We start from the raw sequence: 26,586 nt of genomic DNA, 5'->3' as shown, positions 1-26,586 counted from the left end.
TCACTTCGTTCCTGTGTCTGTCCCTTCGGGGAAATGTCACGCGGTGACATTCAGAGTCTTGCCTAGCCTGCTACAGCCCGGGTTCCCGGAGTCCTGTTAGCCCAGTGCTACAGCCCGGATTCACACGCTGCTGACCGACATGCCCGATGTGATTCATGTATGGCTGTCCCCATAGGTTGGTGCCGCTTTGGGTTCACGACTAGCCATGTCGGCCCGGGTTCTCTGTCATATGGGTGCTAGAGACACTATCATATACGTGAGCCAAAAGGCGCAAACGGTCCCAGGCCATGGTAAGGCGACACCCTTGGGAATACCGTGCGTGAGGCCGCAAAGTGATATGAGGTGTCACCAGCTAGATCGATGTGACTTGGAATCGGGGTCCTGACACCGACCCTGACGATAGTGCTGATGATTATGAAGACGAAGCTGGAGCGGATATCATGGAGTCTTCCACCGATCAAAATTTCTAGATGACCCCCATATGATTAGTAGTATTCCCCCTGTATATAGTAGTAGTCTGAGCACTTTTTAACACTAGTTCTAGACCGATTGTATGCCCTTGCTTGATTGATTGAGTGATATGATATGATTGTGTTTGTCTCATGTGCATATGGGTAGTGCTTTCTCACTAGACCTCCTTTCTATTCTAATCTCTCCCCTCTAAACCCATCAGATGCCTCCGAGACGTGATACCGGATTTGTCTTCCCACCGGAGCTCACTCAGTTGATCCAGCAGCAGAATGCCTTGATGCAGTTGTTAGTTCAGAACCAAGGCAACAGCAACAACAACAACCCACTGCCACCACCTCTAGTTGACAACTTAGCCCGTTTTCTGAGGTTGCAGCCGCCGGTGTTTTCCAGTAGCACCGAGCCAATAGTTGCGGATGACTGGTTACGCAAGATTGGAAGGGAGTTGACCACCGCCGGTTGCACTGATGCTGAGAAGGTGCATTTTGCTGCACACCAATTGGATGGACCGGCAACATCATGGTGGGAGAATTACATAGCCACCTTCCCGATAGCCAATATCACTTGGGATCAGTTTCAGCAAGCATTCCGCACAGCGCATGTATCAATTGGAGCTATGAACATGAAGAAGCATGGGTTTCGCAACTTGTGCCAGGGAAATCATACTGTGGCTCAGTACGTAGATGAGTTCAGTAAGCTATCCCGTTCATATGATCCCGCGAAGCAGGAGAAGTTTATGGAAGGGCTAAATGATGAGATGAGCATGCAGTTGATGGTGGCAACATTTTTCAACTACCAGGAGTTGGTAGACAAGGCTCTTATGATGGAAGGGAAGCAGCACCAGATTGAGATCCGCAAAAGGAAGTATGGACAAGGAAAGTACAATTCTGGAGCTCAGCAGAAACCTCGTATAACCCCGAACTCGGGAGGATATACCCATAATCATGGAGACCATACTCACAATGGAGGAAGTTTGCATAACCACAATGGCCCCAAGAATGGAAATGGGAATGGAGCAAACAACAATCAGAACCGCTCCACTCCAGCCACACCCGCCAAGAGAGATCTAAGTCACATTACTTGTTTCAAGTGCGGGAAGACTGGATATTATGCCATTGTGTTCCCTGAGGCAAAGAATGGTAATGGCAATGGAAGTGCTGGGAAGAAGCCCAACCCTTTCAATAGGGGACAAGTGAACCACGTGAACGTGGAGGAGGTTGAAGATCAACCTGATGAAGTTGTCGGTAAGTTTTTGGTTAAGTCATTTACTGCAGTTGTTCTTTTTGATACTGGTGCATCGCATTCATACATTTCAAGGGGATTTGTGGACAAGTTTAAGTTACCCACCTTAGCCCTTAGGACACCCTTGCTAGTAAGCTCACCTGATGCAGAGTATATGGCCAGTCGATGGTGCGATCGAATACCCTTAACCATTGGTAGCCATGTTTTCCCCTCAGACCTAGTAATTTTGGAATCACAAGGTTTGGATGTGATACAAGGAATGGATTGGCTCTCGAAGTATGGAGGAAACATTGACTGTGCTAGCAGGTCTATTCTACTCACCACCCCGGAGGGAAAAAGGATCAAGTAAGTTTCCAGGCATGCACCGAGGAGGACCCAAGTAAATTCTCTCACGGGAGTTGTTCAGGAGGAAGTGCCGGTAGTGAAGGATTACCCAGATGTATTTCCAGAGGAGTTACCAGGCATGCTGCTAGATCGAGACATCGAGTTTTTGATAGAACTATTGCCAGGCACCGGACCGATATCCAAGAGACCATACCGGATGCCCGCAAATGATCTAGAGGAGATTAAGAAGCAGATTAAGGAGTTGTTGGAGAAAGGTTACATTCGACGAAGTTCATCACCATGGGGAGCCCCAGTGCTCTTGGTTGAGAAGAAGGATGGATCGGTAAGAATGGTTGTTGATTATCGTGCGTTGAATGAAGTAACAATCAAGAACAAGTACCCACTGTCGATGATCAATGTTTTGTTCGACCAGCTGCAAGGCGCTAAAGTGTTTTCGAAGATCAATTTGCGATCAGGATATCACCAGCTGAAGATTCGAGAAAAAGATATACCTAAAACAGCTTTCACCACCAGGTACGGGCTATATGAGTATACGGTTATGTCATTCGGATTGACTAACGCCCCTGCCTATTTCATGAGTATGATGAACAAGGTGTTCATGGAGTTTTTGGATAAGTTTGTCGTGGTGTTCATTGACGATATCTTGGTATACTCGAAGAATGAAGAGGAACACAAGGAACATTTGCGATTAGTTCTCGAGAAGCTCAGGGAACATCAGTTATATGCCAAGTTCAGCAAATGTGAGTTTTGGTTGAAGGAAGTTGGATTTCTTGGGCAAGTTATATCAGGAGAATGTATAGCAGTGGATCATACCAAGGTCCAGTCAGTCACGGAGTGGTTGGCACCCACCTCAGTTGGAGAGATCCGCAGTTTTCTTGGACTCGCGGGATACTACCGGAGATTTATTGAGAATTTCTCCAAGATTGCAAAGACGATGATGGCATTATTGAAGAAGGACACTAAGTTCCATTGGACTGAAGAGTGTGAAGCAAGTTTCCAGGAGTTGAGGAAACGTTTGACTACAGCCCCAATGCTAATTCTGCCGGATATACGCAAGGATTTCCAAGTGTATGGTGGCGCCTCTCACATAGGACTTGGAGGAGTACTTATGCAAGATGGAAGGGTGGTTTCATATGCCTCACGGCAACTTCGCCCGCACGAGTTAAATTATGCCACACATGATTTGGAGTTAGCAGCCATAGTACATGCGCTCAAGACCTAGAGACATTTTCTTATCGGTAAACGTTGCAATGTGTACACGGATCACAAGAGTTTGAAGTATATTTTTACTCAGAAGGAGTTGAACCTCAAGCAGAGGAGATGGTTGGAGCTCATAAAGGATTATGATATGAAGTTGCACTATCATCCAGGCAAGGCCAATGTCGTAGCAGACACATTGAGCCGGAAGAATTATGTCAATACCCTCATAAGTGGAGGTATGCCAAAGGAGTTGGTAGAAGATCTCATGGAGCTACATTTGGAGATAGTTCCTAAAGGTTTTGTTGCAACATTAGAGGTTCAGTCAATATTATTGGAAAAGATTTGAGAAGCTCAGAAGGATGACAAACAAATTGCCGCAATAAAGGAGAAGATGAGTCAAGGAAAAGCCAAAGGTTTTCATGAGGATGAGCACGACACCTTGTGGTTTGAGGACCGTGTATATGTGCTCAATAATGCAGAGATCAGGAAGTTGATACTACAGGAAGCTCATGATTCTCCATACTCGATACACCCTGGAAATACTAAAATGTATTTGGATTTGAAGGAGCGTTTCTGGTGGACCGGAATGAAGAAGGATATTGCCCAGTATGTAGCGGTATGTGATGTATGTCAGAGAGTGAAGGCCGAACATCAGAACCAGCAGGATTACTGCAGCCTATGCCGATTCTCGAATGGAAGTGGGACAAGCTTGACATGGATTTTATCACCGGATTACCCAGGACCCGATCAGGATATGATTCTATCTGGGTAGTAGTGGATCGCCTGACCAAAGTAGCTAACTTTATCCCAGTGAAAACCACCTATACAAGTGCGAAGTTGGCCAAGATATACATGACCAGGATTGTATGTCTACATGGAGTTCCGAGGACCATCATATCAGATAGAGGAGCACAGTTTACTTTAAAGTTTTGGCACCAACTGCACCAGACTTTGGGAACCAGGCTGGAGTTCAGTACGGCTTTTCACCCGCAGACAGATGGACAGACCGAGAGAGTCAATCAGATTCTGGAGGACATGTTGAGAGCTTGTGCGCTAGATTATGGATCTAGTTGGGATGACAACTTGTCCTACGTGGAGTTCTCTTACAACAACAGCTACCAGGCCAGTTTGAAGATGGCACTGTTTGAAGCCCTGTATGGAAGAAGATGCCGAACACCGTTGATGTGGGATGAAGTTGGAGACCGCCAGTTGTTTGGACCGGATTTGATTAAGGAGTCCAAAGAGAAGTTAAGCTGATTCGAGATAGACTGAAGGTAGCTCAGTCCAGACAGAAGAGTTATGCAGACTCGAAACGCAAGGAGGTAGTCTATGAAATCGGAGACAGAGCATATCTGCGAGTGTCACCTCTTCAAGGAGTTAAGTGTTTTGGAGTTAAGGGAAAATTAGCCCCGAGATTTGTAGGACCGTATCGTGTTTTGGAACGCATGGGAGAGGTTGCCTACAAGTTCAAGTTACCCGAAGGACTGTCAGGAGTTCATGATGTGTTTCACGTTTCCCAGTTTAAGAAGTGCCATGCTGAGATGGCCGATATTCCTCTAAGAGATACAGTGCCCCTGGAAGCATTACAGTTGGATAATGATTTGATGTATGAGGAGAAACCTGTCAAGATTCTTGAGTTCGCCAGTCGAGTTACTCGCAACAAGGTTATCAAGTTTTGCAAAGTTCAGTGGAGCCACCATACCGAGGATGAAGCCACATGGGAACGAGATGATGATCTACGCAAAGACCACCCACACCTATTTTCTAGCCAACCCGAATCTCGAGGGCGAGATTCATCTTAAGGGGGGTAGGTTTGTAACATCCCAAATTTTCAATTTGGAATGTCATACATAGGTCATTCATGCATATCATATTTTTCTACATTTCGTTCCTCGATCCTCGAAATTCTAAGCAACTCAAGGACCCACGGAGAGAGTTGGGGATTTCACGTTTCTCATATTTGAATTTTATCAAATATTGAAACAAGGATCGTTTTGGTTTTAATGAATTTCTCTCCGAAAATATTTCATATCAAAAAAAATATGAGAGGGGATAATATGACTTCTTCAAAATAAATGAAATATTGGAGTAAAAATATTAAAATCAAATAAATGATTTTTTATTTGGTTTTTATTGCAATTTTATTCGAGTTAGAAAAAAATACGCGTTTTTCAAAATTACATTAGAAGCCCAAATAAATGTTCACTTTGTCCGGCATGTTTTTAGAGGACGGGGAAAATTTATTTCGGGATTTTTGGAGTCGGTTTGGTATTTCTTTTCTTCGTTTTTCTGCGCATCGGAATATTTTTTTTAAAAAGGTAACCTATCTAACTGGGTCGTGTCCAACCTGGACTTCGACCCGGCCGGCCTTATAAGCCACCCCCACGACCCCCTGCAGCCCGTCCCACCGGCGCCCCAAACCTTAGCCGCCAGCCCCGCCCGGCTCGATATGCGCCCCGCCGCCGCCGCTGCCGCTTGCCGCTGTCGCCCCGCCGCCGCCGCTGCCGCTTGCCGCCGTCCCCCCGCCGCCACCCGCCGGAGCCCCGCCGCCGCCGGAGTTGCCCGACACTGCCGGAGTCGCCCGCTGCCGCCGGAGTAGCCGCCGCCATCGTCACGAACGCCGAGGTAGGCGCCGTTTTTTTAAAAAATCGATCGGTTTTATTTCGAAAATCAGATTCGTTTTTTTAGATTAGATCGGTTCGGTTTTTCCATCGGTTTATTTATTTTGCGGACGTTCATCCATTTGTTCGTTTTAACGAGCGCCGTTCATTCGTTAGCCGCAGACAGCGAACGTTCTTTCGCTAGCCCGTTCGTCAGTTTTTCTTTTTCCAGGGCTTTTCGCGATTATTTTCGATCGCGATTTCTGCCCTGATTTTCGTTGCAGTATAACTTTTCGCTCGTTTATCGGAATCAGGCGATTCAAGCGCCTAGGTCTTCATCTCGAAGCCCTCTTTCTGTTTAACCAACTTGAACACGATTTTGGTACTATAAAATTTGACTATAGTCTAGAATAGTAATCGGATTTTGTTTCTTTCGCAGTTTGTGTTTTGTTACTCCGTTTGATTTGATTCTTTTTGCAAACTGGAGTTCTTCAATTGAACTTTCTGGTTAGATCTTCTTATTTGAGTTTTACACGTGCATCTTTGCTCGATTGCTTATGTATGCTATTGTTTTCTTGCGATAAAATACCCGGAGTGCGAAGCGTGCTACTACGAGTCACTAGGTTTTGCAGATCGTCAGCAAGGCAAGTAACACATTGATCATACCCCTTTATTACCCAGTTTTTATGCATTAGTTACAACCCTCACACATTGCATGAGTAGGATCCCTTAACATGTGGGTTTGGGAAGTAGATGATGAGGTAGAACCTATTACCTGTTTTATTATCAAACCCTTGGGAGTTACTTCTACGTTATGCTTATATTGCCATGCTATGCTCATAGACGTGGATTGGGTTTGAGTGTATCCATGACAGATGTGAGATTGTTAATTAATGGTTCAACTTAAGGTGGCAACTTTAACACACATCTAGGTGGATTGCTTGTGGGCACCTGGAGAATCCAGTGTTGTCCTAGGATATCCCGGAGTACCGTGTGATCATCCTACGGTCCACCACCCAGGCTCAAAGGGATCATAAGATTTTTCATGCTAGAAACTTATGTGTGCAGCCACAAGCCATTATCGGCTCTGGCATAGTTGAGTATGTTGCATGACCTCTTCCAGTGGTAGGCTAGCAGATGTAGGGGATGTAGGTTGGTACTGTCTACCCGGGGTTAGAGTTAATGCTTCTGAAAGACTGTGTCTTGGTCATCCGTTTCTCAAACACCATGTAGTGCGAGAAATCCAATGGAGGAGATAGAGTCTTGTGGGGAAAAGTGCGCAAACCATTGCAGAGTGTACAAACTAATCATGGTTAGCCGTGTCCCCGGTTATGGACATCTTGAGTATCTGGTACTTGAATTATTGATATGATCTCATCACTCTAAATTAATTTGTTGGGTTGTTAATGATTACTTTAATGAGGATTGAGTTGGAGGAACCTTCTCAATGATGTTTCAACCACCATGATAGTTAAATTAAAATTTATTCCTTTGTTGTAGGGAAAATTGGCTTTTCGCAAAACAATATAACCATAGAGCCTCCACCAGCGAAAATGCATGTAGTGATAGCATTTATCTGTTCATTGCTCTACTGTGTTATATTGCCAGCATATTCCATGTGCTGACCCATTTTCGGGCTACAACGTATCATGTTGCAGACTTTTTAGACGACGAGTAAGGTGCCATAGGTCGTTTGTCATGCACTCAGCTATGCCATTGGAGTTGATGGACTCACTTTATCTTCCAAGCCTTCCGCTGTTATCTTATTTAGATGGCCTTAAGCCATATTTACTGTAATAAGTTCTCTTTGGAGACATTCAATGTAATAAGTGTGTGATTGCTACTCTGTTATAAATCCTTCGAGTACTGTGTGTGTCAGCATTACCGATCCAGGGATGACACTAAAGCACAGAGACTTGATTGTATGAGGTTGGGTCGCTACAATCAGTCCGGCCCATGGCCAACAGGCCGGACGCCCGAGGACCCCTTCGTCCAGGACTCCCTCAGTTGGCCCGTAGCAAAAACTACGCAAGCAACACCGGCACCCCTGAAGTTAAAAATAATAAAGACAAGTCTCGACGCAACAGATACAAGAGTCGAAACAACAGTGAAAACACCGAGGATACGACGGTCAATGCCGGATTCAGTGGCTCTAAGTCCGGTCAGTGAAAGAAGCCGTTCCAAAAGAACAATTCAGGCCCATCCAGCTTGGACCGCATACTTGATCGTCCATGCCAGATTCATGGCACCCTGTCATACAAATAGAGATTGCTAGGTTTTTAAACAGGCCGGTAAATTAAACACCGAGAATAGGGAAAAGGGATCGCAAAGCGAGGACGATGACGAAGAGCCCCGGCAATCGAACACAGGGGGACAAAAGAAGTTTCCCCCTCAGGTCAAAATAGTGAACATGATATACACTACCCACATCCCCAAGAGGGAGCGCAAGCGTGCGCTCAGGGACGTCTACGCGATAGAGCCAGTCGCTCCAAAATTTAATCCATGGTCGTCATGCCCGATCACTTTTGATTGCCGGGATCATCCGACCAGTATCCGTCACGGTGGTTTAGCCACACTGGTCCTAGACCCAATAATTGATGGGTTCCACCTGACTCACGTCCCTATGGAGGGAGGTAGTAGCCTCAATCTGCTCTATCAGGATACAGCGCAAAAAATGGGCATTAACCCATCAATCTGCTCTATTAGGATACAGCGCAAAAAATGGGCATTAACCCATCACGGATCAAGCCCACTAGGACTATCTTCAAAGGAGTCATACCAGGTGTAGAGGCCCACTGTACGGGCTCAATCACACTAGAGGTTGTCTTCGGATCTCCGGACAAGTTCCGAAGCGAGGAGTTAATCTTCGATATCGTCCCCTTCCGCTGTGGCTATCACACACTGCTTAGACGAATTGCGTTTGCTCGATTCAACGCAGTACCACATTATGCTTATCTCAAGCTCAAGATGCCCGGTCCACGCAGCATCATAACGGTCAATGGAAATACGGAACGCTCCCTCCGTACAGAAGAGCACACAGCTGCCTTAGCAGTAGAAGTATAGAGCGGCCTTCTCAAGCAGAACCTTAATTTGGCTGCCGAGCCCATGGACACCATTGAGAGGGTCTGAACTACTCTGCAACAAGAGAGCTCAGCTCGTCAGGAGCTCGACTAGCAATTCGGCCTCCGTCTCAGTCCCGATCAATTGGTGGCATTCGTGCCGCGCGTACATAACTACCCACTCAAAATCCCATGGGCCTCAACAGAGGCATAGCCAGCTTGTGATCCATAGTACGGCTCAACCGACATCGGATACACACATACTTTCACTTTTACTTGTTTTTCTTTTCAGGTCTACATCCCACAGGCCCCATCTGGTGGTCTGGTCATCGGTCCTCTTGAAGGATAAACCCACCAAGACGGCGAGAAACGCAGACATATGTGGGACTTTCTAGGTGATTCCGTCAACGATAACTCTACATATTTTTCAGGACCCACATGCAGGTCTCCTTTGGTTTAGGCATGTTAAATAGCATGTTGCTTATCGCACTACTTGTATCAATGCGCCTTGATGTACTAATTAAATTACAATGAACACAGTTTGCGGCTGGAGCTTTAGGACCCCAGCTTTTTACCTTTGCACCTTTTCTGTTTTCTTCTTTTTTCTCTCTACCCCCCCCCCCCCCGTGGATAACCCCATCAGGTAGCACCCGTACACTTTGGTATGTTTGATGTTTGCCAGGGGCATCATAGCACCCCACACTACGGAAACAAAAGTCCGAACACTTTTTATAACTATAGTTCGGCACCCCGAATTTAGCATTATATGCATTGGCTCCGAATCATGTCTTTGGTCAATAGTTGGGTTGCCCGGCTCCTGTGCTTGCTACCTTACGTTCGGCTATATCAGCGAAGGTAGTAAAGGGAGAACTACTGCGATTGTGCCTTGGTTTACCCAAAGGAGCACCTCAGTAGAGAAAGCCGAAAATTGACTGTCATGATGCGGCGAGAGCCGGTCAGCTATTCAGAGGTTACAAATCATTGGAGATTTCTTCCGCATTACGCGAAGGATTGGTACTTCCCGATCAGACGCTTATAGCACTCTAGTTCGGATACTACGGGCCGCGCCAATATTTGTATTGTCGAACTCCTATGGCTAAGTGAGGGCGTTACAGCCGCATAGTCTGGTTGCCTGGTTCGTTGCGCTAAACAACTCCTTCAAGGACCATCTAATTGGATCAAGATTGTCTAGATTCCATCCCGAACACCCCCGTACTACCTACGTGGGGGCAGAAGCCGACGACTAGTTAACCCTCAGATTTCATACAACACGGCCGCACAGGAAGTAAAAATTTAAAAACATAACAAACATTTATTGCATAATCACTTTGTTTTATCATACAAGGTAGAGGGAGCTCAAATACATTCATTCAAAGATAGTGTCTTTCGCATAATGATCTGCAACAATGCGGGACCCCTCCAAGACATCGCCGAAGTATCGCTCGGGTGTGCGGTGCTCCTTGCCCTCCGGCGGCCCCTCGGTCGCTAGCTTGACAGCGTCCAGCTTCACCCACCAGACCTTGCAATAGGAGAAGGCCAGACGCGCGCCCTTGATGCAGACGGACCGCTTGATGATGTCCAGCCACGGACAGGCATCCACCAACTTCTTCACGAGGCCGAAATAGCTGCTGGGTATAGCTTCGGCTGGCCACAACCGGATTATCATTTCCTTCATGGCCAGTTCGGCCACCTTGTGCAGTTCGACCAGCTATTTCAGCTGATCGCCGAAGGGCACCAGATGTTGTGGCGTGAGATATTGTGACCAGAACAACTTCTCCGTGGAACTCCCTTCTTCGGCTCGGAAGAACTCCACAGCGTCGGTGACACTGCGTGGCAGATGAACCAAAGCCCCTGGAGAACTCCGAAACCGGGTTAGTAAATGACATTTCATATTCACACTCTTGCTTTGCATATTGAATGCCTTACCCGCCGCGATCTTCCTGGCCTCCTGGATTTCCTGGAGGGCGGCCTGGGCCTCACTCCGAGCTGCCTCCGCACTTTGACAAGCCTTGGCGAGCTCGGCTTCTTGAGCTGACGTATCGCGCTCCAAGGTCTCGCACTTCCGCACCGTGTCTTGGAGCTCCTGTTGAACCTCGTTGACCTGGGGCTTGAGCTTTTTACGGGCGGCCTGCTCCTTGACAGCCTTCCCCTCGCTTTCGGACAGGGCCTTTCTTAGGGCCTCGACCTCGGTCGTCGCTTCTGTATGCATCATGACACTTCGATCAATATATATATCATTTTACTCTTTTCGATACACATCAGGTTATTACATACCTTGTTTTTCTTGGAGCTGCCTCTTCAATTGGCCCAGCTCCTCCTTGGCCTCCACCAGTCTCCGCTCCAATCCGGATACTTCGGCAGTATGTGAGGTTGCGGCCAACAACGACGCCTATGCATACATTTCAGACAAATTTAGTTAGTTTCCTGCAATATGAGATTGATCCTCTGTCCGGTTTTTTCTTTCCAAACACCGGACAGTGTCTTAGGGGCTATTGTCTATATTGGGATTTTCTCCTTTTTGCGTCGCTTACCTCAAAACCTGTCAGTAGGCTGCTGCAGGCTTTGGTTAGTCCGCTCTTGGCGGACTAAACCCTTTCAATTACCGTTCCCATAAGGACACAGTGCTCATCCACAATGGAAGTGCCTCGCAGTGCTTCCAGTAGATTATCCGGTGCCCCTGGTTGGACAGGGGTCACCGGTGGAACATGCATCCCCCTTGTTTCGAAGGAGGTTGCGTGCCGGATTCCAGAGCCGCATCGGTCTCCGGAATCGAGTCCGGCTGAGGGCCAAACTGAATACGGCCCTCCCCACCAGTCTCCATGGGGATTGACTCCCCCTGGTGACCGACGATGGGGGTTTCGCCTTCTGGCGCCTCCCGGGCCTCTCCCCCGCCTGGAACAGTCCTTCGGGATAGCACCTCAGCATCGTCCTTGGCCTTGGGGGAGTGAGTGGCCTGTGGTGAACTACTGGCCATCGCCTTTTAGTCTAGTGAACATTGTGATGAGGATCGCTGGGAGCTGTCATGGGCTGGACTGCAATAGCATAACTAACTATATCAATACAACAAAGAGGAAAGACTTGATTTATGGGCGGATATGGGTTTTAGCACTTATGATGCGGCCCGAGGCTTAGTGCGGGGGCGTCTCTCCGGACTGCTGTCGATGTCCCACGCGGAGTTATCCGCAAGGGAGCTCTTCCCTTTCTTGGACGTCTCCGCCTCCAGATTCGTGGAAGCCGCCCTCTTCTTCCTCCCCTCATCAGGGGGAGGGTTGTTCTCCTCCTCATCATCATTGTCGTCTTCGGTGGTGGAGGAGCGGGTCTTATCTTCAGACGCCACGTCCGAAGCGCCCTTGTGGCGGGGGCCACTCCGTACCCCCTTGGGCTTCCTTGTGGCCTTCTTCTCCGGCACGTTATAGGGCGCCGACACCAGCATCTTCGCTAAACGCGGGATGACTGGTTCTTCAGGCAGCGGAACCGGACATTGGATCCACTTTGCCTTCTCCATCCACTCCTGAAGAAGCCATGATAATAAAATCTTAGATATCATCCTTGAAACAAGCATGTAAAGGATGCGGTAAAGATTTACCTTGCTGGAGGAGCGATTAATGTTGTACCCGCGGTCCGAGGTTGTGGCCGGCGATGTCTTGTTGCCCTTGAAGAGCAACTTCCAAGCATCTTCGTGGGTTGTTTAGAAGAGCCTCTCTAGGGTTGGGTGCTTATTTGGATTAAACTCCCATAGAGAGTGACTTCGGCCTTGGCAGGGAGAATTCGGCGAACTAGCATCACATGGATTACATCGACAAGTTTGACATCCTTGTCCACCATTCTTTGAATGCGCGTTTGTAGCGCTGTTAGCTTGTCTGACGAACACCAGTTCGGGTTCTTCTCAACCCAGGAGGTGAGTCGCATGGGAGCTCCGGAGTTGAATTCGGCAACCGCGGCCCAGGTGGTATCGCGGGGTTCTGTAATGTAGAACCATTGTTTCTGCCATTCCTTGACAGACTCCACGAAAGTGCCTTTTGGCCAGGAGACGTTGGCCAGCTTGCTCACCATGGCGCCACCGCACTCCGTGTGCTGTCCATCCACCACCTTCGGCTTCACATTGAATATTTTGAGCCACAATCCGAAGTGGGGTTGGATGCGGAGGAAGGCTTCACACACGATGATGAACGCCGAGATATTGAGAAAGGAGTTCGGGGATAGGTCGTGGAAGTTTATCCCGTAGTAGAACATCAGCCCGCGGACGAAGGGGTGGAGTGGAAACCCTAACCCGCGGAGGAAATGAGGGATGAATACTACCCTCTCGTTGGGCATCGGCGTGGGAACGATTTGTCCTTGGGCTGGAAGGCGGTGGGCGATTCCCTTCGCCAGATACCCGGCCGCCCGAAGCTCGGCGACATCCTCCTCCTTGCCATCCACTTGCCTTGACCTCCGGATCCGGACATGGTTGAGTGCTTGCTTTAGTGGGAAAGATATGAGAACTTGGGCGCTGGAGCTCAAGAGTGGAAGGGCAAAGGAAGACAGAAGGCGTGGGTGAAGAAAAGGGATTCTTATCTCCTTATAAAGGCAGTGAATATTGAACGCATCCCCACTCGCCTTGAAATTCGCCTACTCCCAAGGGCTGTGTAAACGGCACGGTGGGGTTACCCATGTCCGTATTGATGAGGATCCCGCAATAAGGGGACACGATCTCTGCTTTGACAAGATGTGCCAATGGAAACCGCATCTCGAAACGCGGGATGGTAGACAAAACGGTTCGATATAGTGACCGGGCAGACGTGATGTTCTGTTGTAAAAAAAAGTTGTCAGCACATTGGACTCGTGGAAAATTATATTCTCTCTACGGTTGTGTGTGGTGTGTGTTACAGGTCCGGACACGTTCAAATACGTCCGAAGACTATCTTGGAGTTCGGAGGGAGGAACCCACCTTGCAATGCCGAAGACAGATCTACGCGCCAGATACGTTGTCATTGAAGCCAGGTTCAGGGGCTACTGAGGGAGTCCTGGACTAAGGTGTCCTTGAGCGTCCGGCCTGTTAGCCATGGGACGGACTAATGGGCTGTGAAGATACGAAGACCGAAGACTGCACCAGTGTCCGGACAGGACTCTCCTTGGCGTGGAAGGCAAGCTTGGAGACCAAATATGTAGATTCCTTTCTTTGTAACTGACCTTGTGTAACCCTAGATCCTCCCGGTGTCTATACAAACCGGAGAACTTAGTCCAGAGGAGTCTCATTATCATAACTATACAAGCTAGACCTCTAGGGTTTAGCCATTACGATCTTGTGGTAGATCAACTCTTGTAATACTCATATTCATCAAGATCAATCAAGAAGGACGTAGGGTATTACCTCCATAGAGAGGGCCCGAACCTAGGTAAAACATTGTGTCCCATGTCTCCTATTACCATCGACCTTAGACACACAGTTCGGGACCCCCTACCTGAGATCCGTCGGTTTTGACACCGACAACAACACCTTATGAACTGTGGTTTGGCAAGAAACCCAAGTTGTCGTTTCTTAAAGTTTGGGGCTGCGATGCTTATGTGAAAACCTTCAACCTAATAAGCTCAAACCCAAATCAGAGAAATGTGTCTTCATAGGATACCCAAAGGAGACTGTTGGGTACACCTTCTATCACAGATCTGAAGGCAAGATATTCGTTGCTAAGAATGGATCCTTTCTAGAGAAGGAGTTTCTCTCAAAAGAAGTGAGTGGGAGGAAAGTAGAACTTGACGAGGTAATTGTACCTTCTCCCTTATTGGAAAGTAGTTCATCACTAAAATCAGTTCCAGTGATCCCTACACCAGTAAGTGAGGAAGCTAATGATGATGATCATGAAACTTCCGATCAAGTTACTACCGAACCTCGTAGGTCAACCAGAGTAAGATCCGCACCAGAATGGTACGGTAAAACTGTTCTGGAAGTCATGTTACTTGACCATGACGAACCTACGAACTATGAGGAAGAGATGATGAGCCCAGATTCCGCAAAATGGCTTGAGGCCATGAAATCTGAGATGGGATCCATGTATGAGAACAAAGTGTGGACTTTGGTTGACTTGCCCGATGATCGGCAGGCCATAGAGAATAAATGGATCTTCAAGAAGAAGACTGACGCTGACGGTAGTATTACTGTCTACAAAGCTCGACTTGTTGCAAAAGGTTTTCGACAAGTTCAAGGAGTTGACTACGATGAGACCTTCTCACCCGTAGCGATGCTTACGTCTGTCCGAATCATGTTAGCAATTGCCGCATTTTATGATTATGAAATTTGGCAAATGGATGTCGAAACTGCATTCCTTAATGGATATCTTAAAGAAGAGTTGTATATGATGCAACCAGAAGGTTTTTTCGATCCAAAAGGTGCTAACAAAGTGTGCAAGCTCCAGCGATCCATTTATGGACTGGTGCAAGCCTCTCGGAGTTGGAATATACGCTTTGATAGTGTGATCAAAGCATATGGTTTTATACAGACTTTTGGAGAAGCCTGTATTTACAAGAAAGTGAGTGGGAGCTCTGTAGCATTTCTGATATTATATGTACATGACATATTGTTGATTGGAAATGATACTGAATTTCTGAATAGCATAAAAGGATACTTGAATAAGAATTTTTCAATGAAGGACCTCGGTGAAGCTGCTTATATATTGGGCATCAATTTCTATAGAGATAGATCAAGATTCTTAATTGGACTTTCACAAAGCACATACCTTGATAAAGTTTTGAAGAAGTTCAAAATGTATCAGGCAAAGAAAGGGTTCTTGCCTGTATTACAAGGTGTGAAGTTGAGTCAGACTCAATGCCCGACCACTTCAGAATATAGAGAGAAAATGAAAGGTGTTCCCTATGCTTCAGCCATATGCTCTATCATGTATGCAATGTTGTGTACCAGACTTGATGTGTGCCTTGCTATTAGTCTAGCAGGGAGGTACCAAAGTAATCCAGGAGTGGATCACTGGACAGTGGTCAAGAACATCCTAAAATACCTGAAAAGGACTAAGGATATGTTTCTCGTATATGGAGGTGACAAAGAGCTCATCGTAAATGGTTACGTCAAAGCAAGCTCTGACACTGATCCGGATGACTCTAAGTCACAAACCGGATATGTGTTTTTATTAAATGGTGGAGCTGTTAGTTGGTGCAGTTCAAGCAGAGCGTCGTGGCGGGATCTACATGTGAAGCGGAGTACATAGCTACTTCAGAAGTAGCGAATGAAGGAGTCTCGATGAAGGAGTTCATATCCAATCTAGGTGTCATACCTATTGCATTGGGTCCAATGAAAATCTTTTGTGACAATACTGGTGCAATTGCCTTGGCAAAGGAATCCCACTACAAGAAATATGTCAACTTGCGACCATCACTATTGGTCACTGAAAGGTCATTGTTTTTCATTTGCGACCTTTTTGTGACCAAAAACAGAAGGTTAAAAGCTGGCGGTCGTAAACTGAAATTAACGACCTTCTCTGTGAGAAGGAAAAGGTCGTTGGTTCCACGACCAAATTTTTGGTCACTAGCAGCCTCCCCAGGCCACGTAGGATCCAGCATGGCAAGCTGACGTGGATAAGATTCATCCCGGTCCAATTCGGTTTCTATATGGGCCGAGCCCAACAATTCAGCCTTTATATATTTTTTTTTCCTGTGAATTTTTGGACGACTTCATGGGCCAAGCCCAACAATTTGGCCTTTTAATTTTCTGGGCCATGGCCCTTTTGCGGACCATTTCATTAAGCCTTTTCGTTGAGATTTTCCAGAAATAAACAATGTTCCACTCCACTATTATTTGGGCCGTAGCCTTTTTAGAGCCCATATATTATTTGGTCCAATAGAACATTTGGTCTTTTATTCACAGATTTCCAGTTTACACATTTGAACAGCAAACACTCAATAATTCTCTTGATTAAATTATTAAATTCAGAAATCATTTCACCAAATACACACAACAACACATACAAGTCCGCACGTCCAACATCAACTTAAACAAGCAAAAACAGATACACATGCACGATACACAAGCACATACAAGTGTGCTTACAAGCAAAACAAGATACACAAGAACCAAAACATGGTGCAACATCAACTAAAACTGTGGTGCACATCTTAATGCCTCTTCTGGTCTTCCGTCACAGCAGTAGCAGCCTAAACAACATTAGATCGTGATCCAGATCACCAAAAAGAAACATTATTAAATGTTTAGAGACAATGCCATCAACATGAGGCGGTAATCCAACTTAACACTTTGTCAACATATTTTACATACGCAAATAACTAAGCTTACTATAGCAGCATGATACATTGGTACAAGTGCAGGTCGTCAATGAACATCACTATAACAGGTTCACCTGAAGAAAAATACTACTCTACTACAACTACCATCGATTCAACTTACAGGATCTAACAATACTAGTGAGCGCACACAGACTAACATCACAAGGCAGGAGAGAATAGAGGGAACAGGGACCTGATGATGATAGTGTCGACGATGATCAAATTGGGTAGATCATCCACCTCCTCATTGTGGTGCGCACCAAAATGATCTACACACATTTGTCATCCAAAGCAAATACCTGCATGATTAAAAAAACTACATCAAAACTTCTTCCAGTCAATCAAACAATAAAGATCACTGTGGATTCTAAATGAGTACAGCGCCAAGCTGCTCCTAACAATCTCAACACTTGTATTTTTGTTTGTTGCAATCTAAACTATATCACCACAAGTTCTATGATGCATCCAAACTTGTGAAATTCATGCATAGATTCAAGTATGATACTAAGTGAGCAGGTAGAATCACCCAAGCATGGAGGCAAGTGTCTCACCTGCGGCAACTGACCAGGAGCGAAGTTGAGCATGGCCGGGGCAGGAGGAGCTGGAGTAGCACGACCAGCCTTGAGGTCCGGGGCATCCACAGCCTGCCTGGCATTGAGTGCCCAGAGCGAGGGAGCATCGGGGCGTGCCTGCATGATGAAGGAAAGCAGCATCAGAGAGTTAAAGACTAAAGGACATGTGGTAGCAAAATGAATATCAAACTACTGTCATAACTTGACTGTGAAGTTAAGGAACCTCTTTAGTCTTTATTTTGCAGAGAAGGGAGCATGTAGGTTCGTGATAACTAATGTACTAGTGGACAAGTGGTAAATTAGAAAATCCTCCACACAATGAATGGGCAGATCCATCCTTGAACCCACTCTAATGGATCGGAAAGATTAATCTCAAACAACAACCAAATGCCAGAGTGCTCAGGCCCAAATTCTACAAGATGTCTGAAGTACAATAATATACAATACATCATAGCAAACTGACTGGACGAGTTTAGTTTGAACTACCTGATACGTATCCAATGTATCTATAATTTTTGATTGTTCCATGCTATATTATATTCTGTTTTGGACATTATTGGGCTTTATTATACACTTTTATATTATTTTTGGGACTAACCTATTAACCGGAGGCCCAGCCTAGAATTGCTGTTTTTGCCTATTTTAGGGTTTCGTAGAAAAAGAATATCAAACAGAGTCCAAACGGAATGAAACCTTCGGGAACATGATTTTTGGAACGAACATGATCCAGAGGACTTGGACCCTACGTCAAGCAATCAACGAGGAGGGCACGAGGTAGGGGGGCGCGCCTACCCCCAGGCACACCCTCCACCCTCGTGGGCCCCCTGTTGCTCCACCGACGCACTCCTTCCTTCTATATATACCTACGTATCCCCAAACTACCAGATACGGAGCCAAAACCCTAATTCCACCACCGTAACTTTCTGTATCCACAAGATCCCATCTTGGGGCCTTTTCCGGAGCTCCGCCGGAGGGGTCATCGATCACGGAGGGCTTCTACATCAACACCATAGCCTCTCCGATGAAGTGTGAGTAGTTTACTTCAGACCTTCGGGTCCATAGTTATTAGCTAGATGGCTTCTTCTCTCTTTTTGGATCTCAATACAAAGTTCTCCCCCTCTCTTGTGGAGATCTATTCGATGTAATCTTCTTTTGCGGTGTGTTTGTTGAGACCGATGAATTGTGGTTTTATGATCAAGTTTATCTATGAACAATATTTGAATCTTCTCTGGATTCTTTTATGTATGATTGGTTATCTTTGCAAGTGTCTTCGAATTATCAGTTTGGTTTGGCCTACTAGATTGATCTTTCTTGCAATGGGAGAAGTGCTTAGCTTTGGGTTCAATCGTGCGATGTCCTTTCCCAGTGATAGTAGGGGCAGCAAGACACGTATTGTATTGTTGTCATCGAGGATAACAAGATGGGGTTTATATCATACTGCATGAGTTTATCCCTCTACATCATGTCATCTTGCTTAAAGCGTTACTCTGTTCTCTTGAACTTAATACTCTAGATGCATGCTGGATAGCGGTCGATGTGTGGAGTAATAGTAGTAGATGCAGGAAGGAGTCGGTCTACTTCTCTCAGACGTGATGCCTATATATATACATGATCATACTTAGATATTCTCATAACTATGCTCAATTCTTTCAATTGCTCAACAGTAATTTGTTTACCCACCGTGAATACTTATGCTTTTTTGAGAGAAGCCACTAGTGAAACCTATGGCCCGCGGGTCTATCTTCCATCATATTAATCTTCCAATACTTAGTTATTTTTATTGCCTTTTATTTCACTTTGCATCTTTATCATAAAAATACCAAAAATATTATCTTATCATATCTATCAGATCTCACTCTCGTAAGTGACCGTGTAGGGATTGACAACCCCTTATCGCATTGGTTGCGAGGATTTATTTGTTTGTGTAGGAGCGAGGGACTCGTGCGTGGCCTCCTACTGGATTGATACCTTGGTTCTCAAAAACCGAGGGAAATACTTACACTACTTTGCTGCATCACCCTTTCTTCTTCAAGGGAAAACCAATGCAAGTGCTCAAGAGGTAGCAAGAAGGATGTCTGGTGCCGTTGCCGGGGAGGTCTACGCAAAATTCAACACACCAAGTACCCATCACAAACCCTTATCTCCCGCATTACATTATTTACCATTTGCCTCTCGTTTTCCTCTCCCCCACTTCACCCTTGCCGTTTTATTTGCCCTCTCTCTCTCCATCCTCCCTCTCTTTCTCCGTTTGCCTCTTTTTGCCCGTCTCTTGTTTGCTCGTGTGTTGGATTGCTTGCTTGTCATGATGGCTCAAGATAATACTAAATTGTGTGACTTCACCAATACCAACAACAATGATTTCCTTAGCACTTCGATTGCTCCTCTTACCGATACTGAATCTTGTGAAATCAATACTGCTTTATTGAATCTTGTCGTGAAAGATCAATTCGTCAGCCTTCCTAGTGAAGATGCCGCTACCCATCTAAATAGCTTCGTTGACTTGTGTGATATGCAAAAGAAGAAAGATGTGGATAATGATATTGTTAAATTGAAGCTATTTCCTTTCTCTCTTAGAGATCGTGCTAAAGCTTGGTTTTCGTCTTTGCCTAAAAATAGTATTGATTCTTGGAATAAGTGCAAAGATGCTTTTATCTCTAAGTATTTTTCCTCCCGCTAAGATTATCTCTTAGAAACGATATGATGAATTTTAAGCAACTTGATCATGAACAAGTTGCACAAGCTTGGGAGAGGATGAATTTAATGATACGTAATTGCCCTACACATGGCTTGAATTTGATCGGCACACCTAAAGACTCGATGTGATCTTGGATCACTAAAATGAAAATGAAGAATCACATGACTTGGCCAACACTTGTCTTAAAGCTTTTTAGGGGCACCTTCCATTCCAATGTTGTTCTAGTGAAGAACTTTTTCTAGAATAAACTTATAGCATAGTTCTTCAAGATATGTTGGCATGAAGTATCGGAATCCACCTTGGGGATTGGATACACTTTCACAATCACTTTATTACTCCACTATTAATAGCATACAACACTTTCTCCCATTGGAACCACTACAACACCACAACCTCCTCCACACACACACAAGCCATCTTTTACTTCACTTACAACTTTACTTTTCAAAGACTAACTTTTATTTTTATTTTAATACTTTATCTACTACACTTACAACCTATCTTAATTAGAGAGTTTAAGTAAAGTAATCACAGATTTCATAGGAAGTTTTATCAATGGTAGATATAGCTTCATAGAATGGGAAATCTACCTTTAACTCAGAAGGGGTCTCAAGACTCAGTACTTTCACATTCACATTGGAAAAGGGCCACAAAAATTCCCACACCTAGGGGTTATCAGGTGACATAGTGGACATGGTGCGAGGAGAGAGTGATGCATCTTGTAAATGCGCTCTATGTGGAGAGCAATCTACTCGAGTGAACCTTATCCATATGGGACATTAATTGATGACTTTTTTATTACATAACTCAAATATTTTTTGGGCATTACTCCAATATTTCGATAATAAGAAACCAAGAGGTCGTACAACTATCTTGTCTTATCTACAATATAGATGACCAGTCACCTAGGGCTAACATTATCAATATGGGACAATAGTCATGAAGATCTTTCCATTTAATACATAAGTCGAATATTTTTTGGCATTAGTACTTCAAGATTTTGTTAATAAAAAACCAAGACTTAGCATGATTAGTGTATATTATGCAGTTAATACCATGTTTTTTGATATATTATATCTTTATCCCATCAATGCAAGTTATTGTTGTTCTTAAATAACAACCATTTATGTCAGGATAGTTTGGAACCTTATAAATATGATGGTAGACACATTAACAAAACAAACATTTCATATTTCCACCATGAAAGAAAATACATATGTTAGTGTGACCATTCTCTTAGCATGTCTAATTCTAGCCCTTGGAGGAAAAGAAGTTAAGTGTATAAGAGGAGACAAAAATACTAGCGGGGTCCCTTTGAATCAAAAAGTCAATACTACTATTGTGGTATGTATGAATTCATCTTAGTTTATATAACTATCACCAATTTTGAGTTTATTGAGTTGAGGAGATACGATAATAGGTTGACAAAGGAGATGTCTATGACTGCATCGATGTGAACCTACAACCAGCCTTTAGCCATCCACTACTGAAACACCACAAAATGCAGGCAAGTTTTTTATAATCAACATATTATAACATGCATATAGTGGCTAAGTCAATGGTATATATTCTTATTTTGATCCATAAAGGAATGGTAAGTTATTTGAAATAATTAGTGGCATGTAGCTAGGTAGTATATGTAATCATGGTAGCAATATTTCGCAATTTTGGTGCTTATAGTAATACTTCATAAACAAGATCTTGCCACAAATCTAGCGTTGTTAAATTGTTCTTCATGCTCTCTTTATAGTTTAGAACATGAATATGCAACATTTTGATATGATCACCAAACAATAAAAAATGTGAGTTCCACTAATTGTGGGGATATATTTAATTATGCACTATAACACAAACACGCACATGCACAATTTTGATCAATATTTTCTTAAATTTTATGTTGATTAAAATTTTCCAATTAAATAGATGGAACCAAGCTCTTTCCCACAGAGTATTCCTACCAAATCCCCGTCGATTCATGACAGGCCACCAGCCCAATTGTCTTTGATTGAGTGCTCTACAGGAACGATTCCAATATTGCGCAACAACAGAAGGGTCCACAAGCTAGTACAAGCTATTGACAAAGTGATTAGCAAGAATGAACAACAGGAGGTGAGTTTCAATATAATTTTGGAGTCATCTATTTATCATGGTAGACTATATCAATATCGACTTTAACTTGGAGTTCTTGAATACACACCAATTTTATTTCCTTTCAATCCACATGTGACATCAATAATTATCTAATCGTATTATAGGATTTTATCGCATTAAATTCATACTTTAAATGAAATAGATGGTCCAAGGTAGTCCAATAAGTAAAGGGAAATAACTGATTTTGAAATGTACAAACCAATTTAATTTTTACATATAATATTTGTGTTGCCATTAGAGTGGATGAAAGTTTCTCAAAGTGTTTGGTCAATATTTGCCTTAGTGGCACCATTAAGTGATGTTCAACAAATTTTTGTTGTGATGCAACATCAATCTTTCTTATGTTTAATAAGCATTTAATTTGTATTTTCATTATAAACAAACCAATATATTATTTGGGCTTGCAGATTGCAGGATTCGAGTATCTAGATGTGCTATACGGAACGCGGGCTAAAATAACTTTCTATGAACCTAAGGTGAAGAATGATAGTAAGGATCTAAGTGCATCATGGATACAAATTAATGGGAGACAAAGAGTAGGACTTGCAGATGGGATAGGTGTTGGTTCTTGGGTATATCCAAGCTACAGTGGTGACAGCCTTGCTAGGTTTCACGTTGCTTGGGTAATCTATAACTATTTCCTTGGATGTGCATTCTTCAATTTAGTGTGAGTAACTTAGAATGATATAGTTGTTATTGACCTTGGAACACATCTCTGTAAAGGTTGATGGCTTAAAGAACACAATTTGCCCTGATCATGATTGTGGCGCTTTTGTACAAGTTAGCTCAAGTGTTGGTCTAGGAGGAAGACTTAAACCAGTTTCTATCTATGGAGGACCACAATACATCATAGATGTTTCCATTTTCAAGGTATTCTCATGTTAATATTTTTGTTGATACTTGTATTTCATTTTGTCGTACGAAATACAAGAATTATATTTTGATGAAAACCTGGAGACAGTGCTTAAATCAATCTTATAGGTGGCCAAACCATTAGATAGCACAATCTTACTAAAAACTTTCAATTTAAGAAAATATTAACATAGATGTGAGAGTACCAAATATCTCTTTCATCATATATTGATGTTAATATGGTATACACTTATAAGGATAATTTCAATTCAACACAAACATTTGATCGACTAGTATTCATTTCAAGTCTATTGAAGTGTTTACCATGAACCTTGATTTATTCTAGGACCCAGTGAGTAAAAATTGGTGGGTGTCTTACGGTGAACGAAACATACATATTGGATATTGGCCAAAGGAAATTTTCCATTTCATGAAGGATCAATGTAATTCTGCATTATGGGGTGGGTATGTTCAAGGTCCAACAGCCTCATCAGACTCTCCGCAGATGGGTAGTGGTCATTTTGCTTCCGAAGAACGTGGAAAAGCAGCAGTTGTAAGAAATATCCTAATTGTAGATAATAAAAACAAGTATGCTAATCCAGATGCCCGGAAAGCTCGTCTTGTCGTCACCAGTTCATCAAAATATACTGCGAAGGCTTATGGTTACGGATATAATGACTATGGTGTGCACACTTACTATGGTGGACCTGGTGCTTTTGTTTAAATATATATTGTACAATTATAAATAAATTTTCCATAATCTAATAATTTGTCAACTTGGACACGTAGTTGTTTTGATTTTATCATGCTAAAATGTATAGTAGTGGATAAACCAAGTCATTATAACCCACCGGTGTAGGGCATCTGTTGTAGCCCTTTTCGACAAGTAAGAGTGTAGAAATATCCGAGTAGGAGAAGGAATTGGTTGATGGAAACTAATAAGGAACCAATGTAAAAGCTGCAAGCATTATTTGATAGTTCGTTTATATCACAAGAACGTACCTTATAACAAAAGTGCAATTGTGCAGAAAGTGACCCTGTCCTTAATAATGCTTAAAGACAAGCCGATTGAAGTACTTATATTGATCAAATCAATATCGAGGACACATGAGATTTTCACGAAGCTGCTTTCAACTAATTTCATTGAGTTAACTTTCATTGCATTGATAACTATTGATTGTGTGGTGGAACCTATATTGACTAGATGACCCATTGCCCCAATTGGCATAGAGACCAACTGCAGTGTGACAACCTGAGACCGATGCTCCAGACCACTTCCATGTTTCTCGTTGTCAGCGTGTCTTTTTTTATTTGTTTGTTGCTTTTCATCATCGCATCATTCGCTTTGCATCGGCACTCGTTGTCGTCATTGTTTTAAAACTTGCATCTACTCGTAGTTGCCGCTTCTCGCTTTGTCTCCGTTGACTTTTTGTCAGGATCCCTTGTCTTTGTCGACCTCTCTCAAACCCCTCTCGCGTGCGCGTCTGAAAGTTGTCCCGAACCCGACCCGGGCAGTCGTGACCGATGAGTCCGGATCATCCCCAAACATCCTTAAAATATCTTCGTTTTATTCATTGGACTCCCTAGCCTATTTATTCTCGACCGTCTGATTTAATCGAAGGGTCCAAACTTAACCCTCCTTTTCTATATATATATATAGACCTACTTTCCTAACCCTATAACCTAGGCTTCTTGCCCCATCGCGCCCCCACCCGCTCAATCCTCATCGGGATCACCCACAGCCAACCACCATCCTTCTTTTCCGTCGCCTCCCAACCATAGCAAAGCCGCAGCCTCCCTCGCTTTTGGATCGGCAGGAACTGCGACTGGATCCCCTCCCTCTCGAGCACTTCCATGGAGCCAAGCTCCCGTGCCTCCCGTTTGTCCTTCCCGAAGACCAACAACACCAAGTCCTCGTAGCCGCCTTTGTCCACGCACTCCCGTGCCGCCAAGCTGGAGCTCTCCTGCGCCGGCCTCTCAAGTCACGTCCCTGCCCGTGCCCCCCGTCCTCTCTTTCCCCCCTTTTCTCTCTCTAACCTCTCTGTTTCTCTCACCCCGTTCAAGCAGGAGCGCCGCCGCCCTCGACCCGTCTCCGTCCGGCCGACAACGAGCAGTAGCTCGCCGGAGTTGAGCTCCACCGGATCTGCCTCCCTCTGCCCGTTGCTGGCGCTCACGTCACCGTCAGCCACCCGTCGCCGGAGTTCCTCGCCGGCTCGCGCGCCAACCTGCCGGAACCAAGGCGTCGACCACCACCACCAGGAGCTCGCCGCTGCTTCCCTGCCCAAGGGCCCCCGGTCCGCCTCCTCCGGCCACCTCCCCGTCGCGTCGCCCGCCGGATCCGCGCTGCAGCCCCTCGTTGGAGTCGCGCGAAGTTCCCCTGCTCGCACTCGGCCTCCTCTGCCTCACGGTCACATGCCCGAGCCGTGCGTTGACCTCGCCAGCAAGCCTTTCCAGCGCCCAATGCCCAGCCACGATCCCCAAGGCCCAGCTCCCTGGAGCCCATTGTGAGCAGCCCCTCAGCTCGCCTGCTCTCTACTAGTGGGCTTGGCCCGTTCTGTTTTTGATGCTATGCCTCGCCCTGTGCGTAGGATAGAGTTCTACGCCCATGCCCTATGTAGCCCAGTTCCAGCAGATTCGGCCTGTTCATGTTTTTTTCCAGTTATGCGATTTTGTCGATTTATCCAGAATTTACCAAATTTGCAGAAAATACCCTAAGCTTCATGCATTTAATAACTTACAAACCATGCATCGGTTTAAAATGATTTAAACTTGTAAAATTCTTAGAATTTCATGTACTTTCATAATTTGCCACTTCCATCTATGTTTAAAATGTTGTTTGATTAAATTTGCTCAAATGCCATGTTAAAATGATTTATTTCATAACTAAATAAACGTAGCTCCGAATCTAATAAACTATATATGTAAATGGGGTGGAAAAATACATAGATTAACATGGTGGCATTACTTTGTATGTTTAATAACTCTAAAATTATGTATAGGGAAGAACCGTACTAACTTTGAAATATGCATATGGGGATTTTCCGGAATTGTTGTTTGTTGTTCCAGCCTCATTTAAACTTGCCTAGATAGGTAGTTTTATTATGCTTCACCCCTTGCCATGTTTAATAACATTTATA

The 26,586-nt window shown here is 44.5% G+C and overlaps 1 protein-coding gene across 1 annotated transcript; it reads left to right on the top strand.

The window, feature by feature from the left end:
• The first annotated feature begins 21,601 nt into the window (after positions 1–21,601).
• LOC125516981 (protein neprosin-like) lies at positions 21,602–24,217 on the top strand. The gene is made up of 6 exons (XM_048682225.2): positions 21,602–21,790; positions 21,867–21,953; positions 22,370–22,555; positions 23,005–23,220; positions 23,321–23,467; positions 23,796–24,217. The coding sequence occupies exons 1-6, from the start codon at positions 21,602–21,604 to the stop codon at positions 24,171–24,173; spliced, it is 1,203 nt and encodes a 400-aa protein (XP_048538182.2). The 3' UTR covers positions 24,174–24,217.
• The last annotated feature ends 2,369 nt before the right edge of the window (positions 24,218–26,586 follow it).

This window comes from Triticum urartu, chromosome 6A, assembly GCF_056163025.1.
Source record: "Triticum urartu cultivar PI428250 chromosome 6A, HENAU_Tu73, whole genome shotgun sequence".
NCBI classification, from domain to species: domain Eukaryota; kingdom Viridiplantae; phylum Streptophyta; class Magnoliopsida; order Poales; family Poaceae; genus Triticum; species Triticum urartu.
Note: the sequence above shows the minus strand (reverse complement) of the source record. Positions and strands in the feature narration are given on the sequence as shown.

Coding starts and splice junctions, on each gene's coding strand:
- LOC125516981 (XM_048682225.2), top strand. CDS start 21,602: ATGATGGTAGACACATTAACAAAACAAACATTTCATATTTCCACCATG. Junction 21,791..21,866: donor AAGTCAATACTACTATTGTG/GTATGTATGAAT, acceptor ATACGATAATAG/GTTGACAAAGGAGATGTCTA. Junction 21,954..22,369: donor TGAAACACCACAAAATGCAG/GCAAGTTTTTTA, acceptor CCAATTAAATAG/ATGGAACCAAGCTCTTTCCC.